General features: G+C 45.8%; 1 protein-coding gene across 8 annotated transcripts in view; it reads right to left on the bottom strand.

The window, feature by feature from the left end:
- The window catches only part of DZIP1 (DAZ interacting zinc finger protein 1), a 79,875-nt gene that overhangs the window by 23,527 nt on the left and 42,353 nt on the right, over positions 1-13,995 (bottom strand). For all 8 annotated transcript variants that reach the window (XM_084767134.1, XM_084767139.1, XM_084767132.1 and 5 more), the window contains 4 exons: positions 11,158-11,294; positions 8,418-8,580; positions 7,805-7,934; positions 6,992-7,045 (listed from right to left, as the gene is read on the bottom strand). In XM_084767134.1, coding sequence (XP_084623260.1) covers positions 6,992-7,045; positions 7,805-7,934; positions 8,418-8,580; positions 11,158-11,294 — 484 coding nt within the window. The remainder of the gene's footprint in view (positions 1-6,991; positions 7,046-7,804; positions 7,935-8,417; positions 8,581-11,157; positions 11,295-13,995) is intronic.

Raw genomic sequence — 13,995 nt, 5'->3', positions numbered from 1 at the left:
GTACAGTCTCCACCCTAAACACAGAGGTGTACAGTCTCCACCCTACACACAGAGTGTACAGTCTCCACCCTACACACAGAGGTGTACAGTCCCCACCTTAGACACAGCTGTGTACAGTCTCCACCCTAGACACAGAGTATACAGTCTCCACCCTAGACACAGATGTGTACAGTCTCCACCCTAAACACAGAGGTGTACAGTCTCCACCCTACACACAGAGTGTACAGTCTCCACCCTACACACAGAGGTGTACAGTCTCCACCCTAGACACAGACTGTACAGCCTCCACCCTAGACACAGAGTATACAGTCTCCACCCTAGACACAGATGTGTACAGTCTCCACCCTACACACAGAGTGTACAGTCTCCACCCTACACACAGATGTGTACAGTCTCCACCCTAGACACAGATGTGTACAGTCTCCACCTTAGACACAGATGTGTACAGTCTCCACCCTAGACACAGAGGTGTACAGTCTCCACCCTACACACAGAGTGTACAGTCTCCACCCTACACACAGAGGTGTACAGTCTCCACCTTAGACACAGATGTGTACAGTCTCCACCCTAGACACAGATGTGTACAGCCTCCACCCTAGACACAGATGTGTACAGTCTCCACCCTAGACACAGATGTGTACAGTCTCCACCCTACACACAGATGTGTACAGCCTCCACCCTAGACACAGATGTGTACAGTCTCCACCCTAGACACAGATGTGTACAGTCTCCACCCTAGACACAGACTGTACAGCCTTCACCCTAGACACAGAGTATACAGTCTCCACCCTAGACACAGATGTGTACAGTCTCCACCCTACACACAGATGTGTACAGTCTCCACCTTAGACACAGATGTGTACAGTCTCCACCCTAGACACAGATGTGTACAGTCTCCACCCTACACACAGAGTGTACAGTCTCCACCCTACACACAGAGGTGTACAGTCTCCACCTTAGACACAGATGTGTACAGTCTCCACCCTACACACAGAGGTGTACAGTCTCCACCCTAGACACAGATGTGTACAGTCTCCACCCTAGACACAGATGTGTACAGCCTCCACCCTAGACAGAGATGTATACAGTCTCCACCCTAGACACAGACTGTACAGCCTCCACCCTAGACACAGATGTGTACAGCCTCCACCCTAGACACAGACTGTACAGCCTCCACCCTAGACACAGATGTGTATAGTCTCCACCCTAGACACAGACTGTACAGCCTCCACACTAGACACAGAGTATACAGCCTCCACACTACACACAGATGTGTACAGCCTCCACCTAGACACAGATGTGTACAGCCTCCACCCTAGACACAGATGTGTACAGTCTCCACCCTAGACACAGACTGTACAGCCTCCACCCTAGACACAGATGTGTACAGCCTCCACCCTAGACACAGACTGTACAGCCTCCACCCTAGACACAGATGTGTATAGTCTCCACCCTAGACACAGACTGTACAGCCTCCACACTAGACACAGATGTGTACAGCCTCCACCCTAGACACAGATGTGTACAGTCTCCACCCTAGACACAGACTGTACAGCCTCCACCCTACACACAGATGTGAACAGTCTGCACCCTAGACACAGATGTGTACAGTCTCCACCCTAGACACAGATGTGTACAGTCTCCACCCTAGACACAGATGTGTACAGTCTCCACCCTACACACAGATGTGTACAGTCTCCACCCTAGACACAGATGTGTACAGTCTCCACCCTACACACAGATGTGTACAGTCTCCACCCTAGACACAGATGTGTACAGTCTCCACCCTAGACACAGACTGTACAGCCTCCACCCTAGACACAGAATATACAGTCTCCACCCTAGACACAGATGTGTACAGTCTCCACCCTACACACAGAGTGTACAGTCTCCACCCTACACACAGATGTGTACAGTCTCCACCCTAGACACAGATGTGTACAGTCTCCACCTTAGACACAGATGTGTACAGTCTCCACCCTAAACACAGAGGTGTACAGTCTCCACCCTACACACAGAGTGTACAGTCTCCACCCTACACACAGAGGTGTACAGTCCCCACCTTAGACACAGCTGTGTACAGTCTCCACCCTAGACACAGAGTATACAGTCTCCACCCTAGACACAGATGTGTACAGTCTCCACCCTAAACACAGAGGTGTACAGTCTCCACCCTACACACAGAGTGTACAGTCTCCACCCTACACACAGAGGTGTACAGTCTCCACCCTAGACACAGACTGTACAGCCTCCACCCTAGACACAGAGTATACAGTCTCCACCCTAGACACAGATGTGTACAGTCTCCACCCTACACACAGAGTGTACAGTCTCCACCCTACACACAGATGTGTACAGTCTCCACCCTAGACACAGATGTGTACAGTCTCCACCTTAGACACAGATGTGTACAGTCTCCACCCTAGACACAGAGGTGTACAGTCTCCACCCTACACACAGAGTGTACAGTCTCCACCCTACACACAGAGGTGTACAGTCTCCACCTTAGACACAGATGTGTACAGTCTCCACCCTAGACACAGATGTGTACAGCCTCCACCCTAGACACAGATGTGTACAGTCTCCACCCTAGACACAGATGTGTACAGTCTCCACCCTACACACAGATGTGTACAGCCTCCACCCTAGACACAGATGTGTACAGTCTCCACCCTAGACACAGATGTGTACAGTCTCCACCCTAGACACAGACTGTACAGCCTTCACCCTAGACACAGAGTATACAGTCTCCACCCTAGACACAGATGTGTACAGTCTCCACCCTACACACAGATGTGTACAGTCTCCACCTTAGACACAGATGTGTACAGTCTCCACCCTAGACACAGATGTGTACAGTCTCCACCCTACACACAGAGTGTACAGTCTCCACCCTACACACAGAGGTGTACAGTCTCCACCTTAGACACAGATGTGTACAGTCTCCACCCTACACACAGAGGTGTACAGTCTCCACCCTAGACACAGATGTGTACAGTCTCCACCCTACACACAGATGTGTACAGTCTCCACCCTAGACACAGATGTGTACAGTCTCCACCCTACACACAGAGTGTACAGTCTCCACCCTACACACAGAGGTGTACAGTCTCCACCTTAGACACAGATGTGTACAGTCTCCACCCTACACACAGAGGTGTACAGTCTCCACCTTAGACACAGATGTGTACAGCCTCCACCCTACACACAGATGTGTACAGTCTCCACCTTAGACACAGATGTGTACAGCCTCCACCCTACACACAGATGTGTACAGCCTCCACCCTACACACAGATGTGTACAGTCTCCACCCTACACACAGAGTATACAGTCTCCACCCTAGACACAGATGTGTACAGTCTCCACCCTAGACACAGACTGTACAGCCTCCACCCTAGACACAGAGTATACAGTCTCCACCCTAGACACAGATGTGTACAGTCTCCACCCTAGACACAGATGTGTACAGTCTCCACCCTACACACAGATGTGTACAGCCTCCACCCTACACACAGATGTGTACAGTCTCCACCTTAGACACAGATGTGTACAGTCTCCACCCTACACACAGAGGTGTACAGTCTCCACCCTAGACACAGATGTGTACAGTCTCCACCCTACACACAGAGGTGTACAGTCTCCACCTTAGACACAGATGTGTACAGTCTCCACCCTACACACAGAGGTGTACAGTCTCCACCCTAGACACAGATGTGTACAGTCTCCACCCTAGACACAGAGGTGTACAGTCTCCACCTTAGACACAGACTGTACCGTCTCCACCCTACACACAGATGTGTACAGTCTCCACCCTAGACACAGATGTGTACAGTCTCCACCCTACACACAGATGTGTACAGTCTCTACCCTAGACACAGAGGTGTACAGTCTCCACCTTAGACACAGATGTGTACAGTCTCCACCCTAGACACAGATGTGTACAGTCTCCACCCTAGACACAGATGTGTACAGTCTCCACCCTAGACACAGATGTGTACAGCCTCCACCCTAGACACAGATGTGTACAGTCTCCACCCTACACACAGATGTGTACAGCCTCCACCCTACACACAGATGTGTACAGTCTCCACCCTACACACAGATGTGTACAGTCTCCACCCTACACACAGATGTGTACAGCCTCCACCCTACACACAGATGTGTACAGTCTCCACCCTAGACACAGATGTGTACAGTCTCCACCCTAGACACAGACTGTACAGCCTCCACCCTAGACACAGAGTATACAGTCTCCACCCTAGACACAGATGTGTACTGTCTCCACCCTACACACAGATGTGTACAGTCTCCACCCTAGACACAGATGTGTACAGTCTCCACCCTACACACAGAGTGTACAGTCTCCACCCTAGACACAGATGTGTACAGTCTCCACCCTAGACACAGATGTGTACAGTCTCCACCCTAGACACAGATGTGTACAGCCTCCACCCTACACACAGATGTGTACAGTCTCCACCCTACACACAGATGTGTACAGTCTCCACCCTACACACAGAGTATACAGTCTCCACCCTAGACACAGATGTGTACAGTCTCCACCCTAGACACAGACTGTACAGCCTCCACCCTAGACACAGAGTATACAGTCTCCACCCTAGACACAATGTGTACAGTCTCCACCCTAGACACAGATGTGTACAGTCTCCACCCTAGACACAGACTGTACAGCCTCCACCCTAGACACAGAGTATACAGTCTCCACCCTAGACACAGATGTGTACAGTCTCCACCCTAGACACAGATGTGTACAGTCTCCACCTTAGACACAGATGTGTACAGTCTCCACCCTAGACACAGATGTGTACAGCCTCCACCCTAGACACAGACTGTACAGTCTCCACCCTAGACACAGAGTATACAGTCTCCACCCTACACACAGAGGTGTACAGTCTCCACCTAAGACACAGATGTGTACAGTCTCCACCCTACACACAGATGTGTACAGTCTCCACCCTAGACACAGATGTGTACAGTCTCCACCCTAGACACAGATGTGTACAGCCTCCTACCTAGACACAGATGTGTACAGTCTCCACCCTACACACAGATGTGTACAGCCTCCACCCTACACACAGATGTGTACAGTCTCCACCCTACACACAGATGTGTACAGCCTCCACCCTACACACAGATGTGTACAGTCTCCACCCTACACACAGAGTATACAGTCTCCACCCTAGACACAGATGTGTACAGTCTCCACCCTAGACACAGACTGTACAGCCTCCACCCTAGACACAGAGTATACAGTCTCCACCCTAGACACAGATGTGTACAGTCTCCACCCTACACACAGATGTGTACAGTCTCCACCCTAGACACAGATGTGTACAGTCTCCACCCTACACACAGAGTGTACAGTCTCCACCCTACACACAGATGTGTACAGTCTCCACCCTAGACACAGATGTGTACAGTCTCCACCCTAGACACAGATGTGTACAGCCTCCACCCTACACACAGATGTGTACAGTCTCCACCCTACACACAGATGTGTACAGTCTCCACCCTACACACAGAGTATACAGTCTCCACCCTAGACACAGATGTGTACTGTCTCCACCCTAGACACAGACTGTACAGCCTCCACCCTAGACACAGAGTATACAGTCTCCACCCTAGACACAATGTGTACAGTCTCCACTCTAGACACAGATGTGTACAGTCTCCACCCTAGACACAGACTGTACAGCCTCCACCCTAGACACAGAGTATACAGTCTCCACCCTAGACACAGATGTGTACAGTCTCCACCCTAGACACAGATGTGTACAGTCTCCACCCTACACACAGATGTGTACAGTCTCCACCCTAGACACAGATGTGTACAGTCTCCACCCTAGACACAGACTGTACAGTCTCCACCCTAGACACAGAGTATACAGTCTCCACCCTACACACAGAGGTGTACAGTCTCCACCTAAGACACAGATGTGTACAGTCTCCACCCTACACACAGACTGTACAGTCTCCACATTAGACACAGATGTGAACAGTCTGCACCCTAGACACAGATGTGTACATCCTCCACCCTAGACACAGACTGTACAGTCTCTACCTTAGACACAGATGTGAACAGTCTCCACCCTAAGCGCATTACAGTCTCAACATTCTCAGCTCTTCAATGCATAAGGCAAACACGTCTAGTGAAGAAAACACATTTCTATGCTCACTGAACTCTATCTTTCAAAGTGTCGTCACCTCTGCCTCATGGATTGCAACCCTATTTGAAAATGAAACACAAGTTTGGAGCAGTGTTTGCCCATTTGAAGAATGCTTGTAGAAAGCCTGAATTCCACCCACCACATCTGCCTGTGCATTCTGGCCCGGGCATAGACATCCCATGAAACAAAGCCCTTCCCACGATGTTATGTCCATGAAAAGATGAATCACTATTCGTTTCTAGTTTATGGCGCCCCAGAGGAGACAGGTAATGTGGGGTTGATAGCTCCAGTCTTACACAGTAAGACCTTGCCTAAGAAACAACCAAACCAACACCTCCAAAAAGCACTTTGTAAAGAAAAAACCACTGTTACATATTACAGAGTATTTTTCTTAAATTGGGCTCAGAAAGGATACCAGCTGAGTATCAGTAATATGTGGAGTTCTTCTCAGGCATTACAAGGAGGCAAAAGACCAATGTACTACCTGACACCTATGTGGTCTTGGACCCAGCCGCCAAACCCCACCCACTCTGTTTGAACATGCTCCGTTTGAAAGGCTGTATGGAATGACTCGGGCTGGTCCTTTTCCTTAATGGATGCCATGTGATGAAATGCTACTGGATGACACAGGAGCTGATGAAAGGATGGCATGAATAATAGCCCAAAAAGGACTAAAATAGGAATCACAATGAGTAATTACTGTGGCTTTACCTAATTTACTGAGCCCCTGATTTACGTGAGAGCAGTACTCAGAAATTTTATATCCACTCCACTCAACTCTGGCACCTCTCCCAGTACTCACCTACTAGATGAAAACTTTCTGAGAAAATTATTTTCTTTGGTATTTTTCTTAAGTCTGAAAAAAAAAATGGAGGGATTCAGATTCTAAAGCACACAAGGAAATAATAGAGTCTACACAAAAGTCTATGGAAAAACACGGAAGCCTTTGGTTATCCACCAGGAACCAGGAGGACCTGTGTAAGTGATTCATTGCTACAGGCTCAATGCTTGCAACCCACTAGACTTGTAGTGTACTGACATCCAGAGACAGGACATTGGAAAGTACTAGACTAAATGGAAGCAGAAGGTTGACTTCCCGTGATGAGATTACTGCCTGTGGTGGTTTGAGTGAAAATGGCTCCCATAAGCTCAATTGCTTGGATGCTTGGCCTCTAGTTGGTGGACCTGTTTGGGAAGATTAGGAGGTGTGGCCTTGCTGGAGGGGGTGTGGCCTTGCTGGAGGGAGTGTAAGCTTTCAATCACTGCTCTAGCTCATGTCTGCCTGCCTGCTGCCCTCCATGATAGCCTTTGACTCTAACGATCTGGAACCCTGAGCCCCAATTTAAATGCTTTCTTTCATAAGCTGCTTCAGTGGTACTGTTTTGCCATGGCAACTGAAAATTCACTCAGATGCTGCCTTTACAAGGGGAAGAGACAGCTTGTCCGCTGTGTGAGGACATGTGAGACAACAGCTCTGGAAGTAGGGCTTGACCTCTGGCACCCTGATTCTGAACACCCAGCCCCGCCAAACCAGCTCCTGCTGTTTCGCTGCCCCAGTCCATGATGTCGTACTGCACACAATGCTTCCTTTTTATACACAGTTGAACATACTCACTTTGGGACAGCCACGTTATCGGTGAACACGGATCTCTGTCTGACCAGCGGTCTACTTTTTGTGGGGAGCTGGGTTGCTTTGGGTACTTCTTCAGCTGGAAAGGTGGTCATGGGAGGGGCTCTGTGCCCGTCTGGAAGAGAAGCACCATTCCTGAGTTTCCACCGCCTTTACAGTACAGTGAAAAGCCAAACTAAATGGTGTGATACTGTCCATGGAGACTGAAAAGAACAAGACTGCCTCTCGGGTCTGGGGTCCAGGCTCAAGGCTTCATTATTATTATTGTCTGTTCTAGGTTTTTTTTTTTTTTTTTTTTGAGACAGGTCTCTTATAGCCCAGGCGGGTCTTGAATCTGCTATTTAGCCAAGCATGACGGAACTCCTGGTCCACCTGCCCTCACAGCCTGAGTACTCGGGCTATAGGCACACACTCACCTTAGAGTGAGAGTCAGGGCTTCTTTCAAAATACAAGCATAAGCCAAGACCCATCATTTCAAGCGCTAACAGGAAGAGAGTTGCCAATGCCAGAGTCTGCAAACACTTAGATGTATAAAGAGCCTGTTACATTCAGCTCTCATTTGTAGCAATGAAATGCCAGGTGGCAGCAGCAAGCTTACCTGAAGGCACTGACACCTTTTCCTCAATTTTACAGATCAGCTGATGTTCAAGGGATTCTCGAATTTGCTGAATATCAGGCATTTGTCTTGCTAGATCATGTCTGGCCACCTGCATGGCTTTAAGCGATCTATTCAAGATCTCACATGGAATACCGTGTATATCCTGAAGGAAAAAGATGTTGTGTCAAATTGCTATTATCCTGGGATGGCTTTTATTCATAGACATATGTCAGCATGAACTCTGCTCGTCTGGGGTCCAGGATCATTTACAGTGGGGGATGGGGATGCCCAACCACATAGCGATGACTTCTGGCTGCAATAGGAGCCTGTTTGTGACACACCTGTCACACCTACAATGCAATGCTGTGTGATTAGCAGCAAATGATCCCACCAGGAGCAGAGGAATTCCGAGAAGGGACGCACCAGAGGGGGAAGCGAGAGGCTGAGCTGTGTCTAATAAAAGGTGGAGACAAAAAAGCGGAATTAGGAAGTAACTTCCAGACGGTCAGGCAGATGGGATCCCTTGTAAGAAGAGAGGATGTTACAGTAGAAATGGCTACATTGGGGTAACCCTACAAAGACCTGAGTGATGAGACCAAACACGAAAGCCGAATGCCAACCTGGAAAGCTCAGCATGATTCCACAGAGAGAAATCATCGAGGAGACTTCTGCTAGGACCCTGTAATTAACGAGGCGACCCGAGGAAGTCTGCATCTGATGGGAGTCTAACCAGAAGAAAGGGCACGTCAAGGGCTGCCTAGTTAACCATAGTGTTCCACACATCAACTCATCCTCACCTCCCAGTTTTCCATCTCACAACCCCTATGCCACAGCTCAGGAGAGAAGTCCCCCCCCCCCCCTCAGCAGGTAATGGCCACGCCTGAGTCTCCTCTGCTCTTTGTCATCCACCCAATCTGCCCAACTTCTCCTTCCCATCACTGAGGAGGAGCAAAGATTTTCTATACTTGCCTCTAATCATCGGCTTAATGTCTGTCTTCCTACACCTTGTGGTTAGGTGGAGGGCCCTAATACCACACAGCCGCCAGCCTTCCTAACTAGTGTGCAGAATTCCAAACAGTTTCCATCAGGATCCCAGCGGTGGTTGATCTGTAAGTGGAAGTGGTTTTCTCCAGTTCAACAGAAAATAAGACATGGAAGAACTGGCGAAGCATTTGACGTAGTTAGACTAGGGAGAGCATGGGCCCCAGAAGACAGGATAGCATGTGGCTCCTGCGAGGGAAGCGGTGGGGCGTGGCTGGTAAGAACAAACACGGTGAAGCAACTGAAGGCACAGAGCAGATTCAAATGCGCACGTGGGCTTCCGCACAGTCAGTGGACAGGTGGACCACACAGCCGATGATATCAGGACAACTGCGTCAGTTAGGAAGAAAGTTAGACTTCTAATTCTGAGCACACACACACACACACACACACACACACACACACACTGGGAAACAAACAAATAAGCAAAAAGTCTCCACGCGCTACAAGAAAAAGCATAGCTAATGAGATCTGGTGCCTTCTTCTGGCATGCATGTGTACGTGGAGGTAAAATACTGTATAGTTAGTAAATAAATCTTTTTTTTTAAAGGTAAAATCAAACCCCAGAAAATTTATAGAAACAGCAAATACAAAGATCTACTGGTGCACAAGGCAGATGTGAAACACATGGACAGAGGCATCAGCAAGAGATGCGGGGTGCTACACGGCACACGCGACAAGCACAACCTCATCACAACCCCCGCGAGCGCTTCTTGCAGAGCTGCTGGTGACACAGCCGCGGGACAGGTGAGGGGAACCTTCTAGGGCACTAGAAATGCGCAAAGTTATCATCTGAGTGCTGGCTACAGTTCTCATACACAAACTACCCATGTGCCTATGAACGTACACACATGTAAGCACACAAACATGGAGATACACTACATATCCATATGTTTACTCAAATATACATGCATACATGTACATGCGTGAACATATAGCTAGGTACAAATGTGTATGTTCATAAATACACAGCTATACCCATACATACGTCAACACGCAAACATCTTGACATAGTGACATACACATGCATTTGTACACATCTACTTACATATACATATTATACCCATGCATCAAGCATAAGCATCCATATGGCACAATGTACATTCATGCATGCATATATATGCTTATGTGTGTTATGTTTACATGCATTTGCATATAATACATACATACATTCATACATATGGAGCTTTGTAAACACCCTTGTATTTACCAGCACATAAAGGAATCCATCAAATGGTTAGAATTCATACACTCAGTGTATGCTAATAAAGAATTTTAAAAGTACAGGGGTTTATATGGAAGTTGAGGTACTGAGATTATTCAGTCTGGCTTTACATCAGCTGCCCAGTCATTCCACGTGTGTCAGTGCTCACTGTGACGAGCAGAATGGATCGATGCGTTGTAACCATGGAAACACTCTGGCTCCTTCACCACGAGTCATGTAACCTAGTCAAGTTACCCTATTTTTACATAACACAGAAATAATAATGCCATTTATTTCCAGTGTTATTTCTGTTTGCTAAGGCCTTAGGCCTGCGCCAGGTACCAGTGAATGCCACCCGCAGCTCTGCTAACCTGAGTCGTATTAACATCCAGTCTCTACATTTGGACAGAGTTAAGGCCACTTTGCCTCTCTCATGAGTCTTGATTTAGAAAACGGGGCATAACAAGCACAAGCTCAGAAAGCGCGAGAACATACCGCTTTAATCCCGAAGCGTTGCAGTTTTTTGCTCAGCTCCTTTTCCAAGTTCATCCTTAGCTCCTTAGGAGAGTTGCTGATCTTCGAAGTTTTCCTTAGATACGGCTTCTTGTTTAATTTCTGTTCATATTCTCGTCCTGAAATACAGTTTTATTAAAAAGCAGATTTAAAGAGAATTATACAAATTCATTCCAAGTGGAAAATGACAACACATGACTTTAAGACAAAAAGTAAACATTTGCAAACATTTTAAGGTCTTAGATATTTAATCATGGCTAAGTATCTTAGCTTCTAAAACTGTTTTAAGTCTGTCTCAGAACCTTAGTGACTTCTAAGACTCCTGATTGGTTCCAAATTATGGTTTATTGAGACAGGGTTTCTCTGTGTAGCCTCGGCTGTCGTGGACTCACTTTGTAGAACTGGCTGGCCTGGAACTCACAGAGATCTGCCTGCCTCTGCCTCCCCAAGTGCTGGGATTAAAGGCGTGTGCCACCACACCCAGCTTAAATATATATTTATTTAATGTTTAATATTTTACCAATGAAGTATTTTCTAAAATGTTCCTCTCTAAGACCAGATAGAGTTTATCTTATGAAGAGTAAAATCCAACTTATTTAAATTTCATTTAAGTTTTAAGTAGATAAATTTACTAAATGCCAAATACAAATAGCCAAATCACTATGAATGTAACAGTTATATAATTTCTGATTGTTTCATGGTTCTTCTTGCTGTATGTATTTTCTTTTATTTATGTGTAATAGTATTAATATATATATAAAAAGGAAATATAATTTAAAAATATAAAAATTTTACTAAATGTTAAGTGTGCATAGCACTTGGGTATTATTCTCTTTCTCCATAGTAGTATTTACCAAAACTACAAAGAGGCCCCAGCGTCCCGGTACTGCCACTGAAACCAGTAAGTGAAGAGCTAGGGGCATCGTGTACAGCTACATGGAAACAAACCACATTAATACATATTTTTAAAAGTGCTAATGATTAACGTAGCAACACCAGGACTTGCAAATATATATCATGGAGATTCCATGAACAGGGCTGGTTTAGCCAACTTATAATTTATAGCTTTATAAAAATAAGAAAAATTGGTAAAAATTCTAGCCAACATGGGAGTTTTAAGAGCTACTAAAGTTTCACATATTGTGGCTGAAGAGATGGCTGAGTGAGTAAGAGCACGCATTGCTCTCCCAGAGGTTCTGTGTTCAGATCCCAGCACCTCTCCCTCCCACGGAATCCACTGCCCTCTTCTGGCCTCTGAAAGCCCCACACTCACCCACATACGTGTGTGTGTGTGTGTGTGTGTGTGTGTGTGTGTGTGTGTGTGTGTGTATTTACAATAAAATAAAAAGATAGATTAATTTTTGAAGTCTACATATTGGAATCCTTATTTTTTTTGACTGCTCTTCCTGACAGAAATGGTTAAGAACAGAACCCTCATCTTTATTTGCAAAAAGCTTCTCCCTTAGGAAGCAGTAAATGGAAAAACAGTATTGTTGATAAGGAACTGATCGAAGCATGTTTTCAGAACCTACATTTTCACCTGTAATCCCTGCACTTAGGGAGGTAGAGGCAGGCAGATCTCTGTGAGTTCAAGGCCAGCCTGGTGTGCAAAGTGAGTCCAGGAGAGCCAGGGCTACACAAAGAAATCCTCTCTCGAAAAACAAAAAGAAAACAACAACAACAACCAAACCAAAAAAAAAAAAAAAAAACCAACCCAAAAATAAAAGAGAGAGAGAAAGGAAAAAAAAGAAAGAGAAAGATAACAGTACTTATTAAACTGAGTGTTCTCAGAACTTAAAAGGCAGAGGCAGGCAGATCTCTGTGAATTCAAGGCCAGCATAATCTATATAGAGTGAGTTTCTGGACAGCCAGGAGTACACAGTGAAACCCTTTCTTAAAACAAAACAAAACAAAACAAACAAATAAAAAACAAAAGAAGAAATAAGCTGGTTGACTAGTAGAATTGAATCATAGACCCAGAAATAAACTCACATACCTATGGATACTTGATTTTTGACAAAGAAAACAAAACCATACAATGGAAAAAAGATAACATCTTCAACAAATGATGTTGGTCTAACTAAATGTTTACATGTAGAAAACTGCAATTAGATCCATATTTATCACCCTGCACAAAACTAAAGTCCAAATGGATTAAAGATCTCAACATAAAACCAGACACACTAAATCTATTGGAAGAAAAAGTGGGAAATAGCCTTGAACTCATTGACATAGGGGACAACTTCCTGAACAGATCACCAGTAGCTCAGGCTCTAAGGTCAACAATTAATAAATGCGACCTCATAAAACTGAATGGCTTCTATAAGGCAAAGGACATTATCAACATAACAAAAAGACAGCCTACAGACTTGGAAAAGATCTTCACCAACACTACATCCAACAAAGGGCTAATATCCAAAATACATAAAGAACTCAAGAGATTAAACACCACCAAAGCAAATTATCCAATTAAAAAATGGGGTACAGAGCTAAACAGAGAATTCCCAACAAAGGAATATCAAATGGCTGAGAAATGTTTAAAGAAATGCTCAACATCCTTATTCATCAGAGAAATATAAATAAAAATGACTCTGAGATTCCATTTTACACCTATCAGAATGGCTAAGAACAAAACCTCAAGGGACAACACATGCTTATTATAGTAATTTGTATCAGTTTGGCCTATGAAGCCAATAACCGACAGAGTCTGAAATGTACTTTAAAGCCGTTAGCACTACAGGCCGGGCAGAATCTAAACTGATTCTAGTCTACTCGTAAATTAAAACAAACTACTCTAAACCTCATAACGTACATATATTC

The sequence above is a fragment of the Acomys minous genome (genome assembly GCF_964271855.1).
Source record: "Acomys minous genome assembly, chromosome: 18".
Taxonomy (NCBI): Eukaryota; Metazoa; Chordata; class Mammalia; order Rodentia; family Muridae; genus Acomys; species Acomys minous.
Note: the sequence above shows the minus strand (reverse complement) of the source record. Positions and strands in the feature narration are given on the sequence as shown.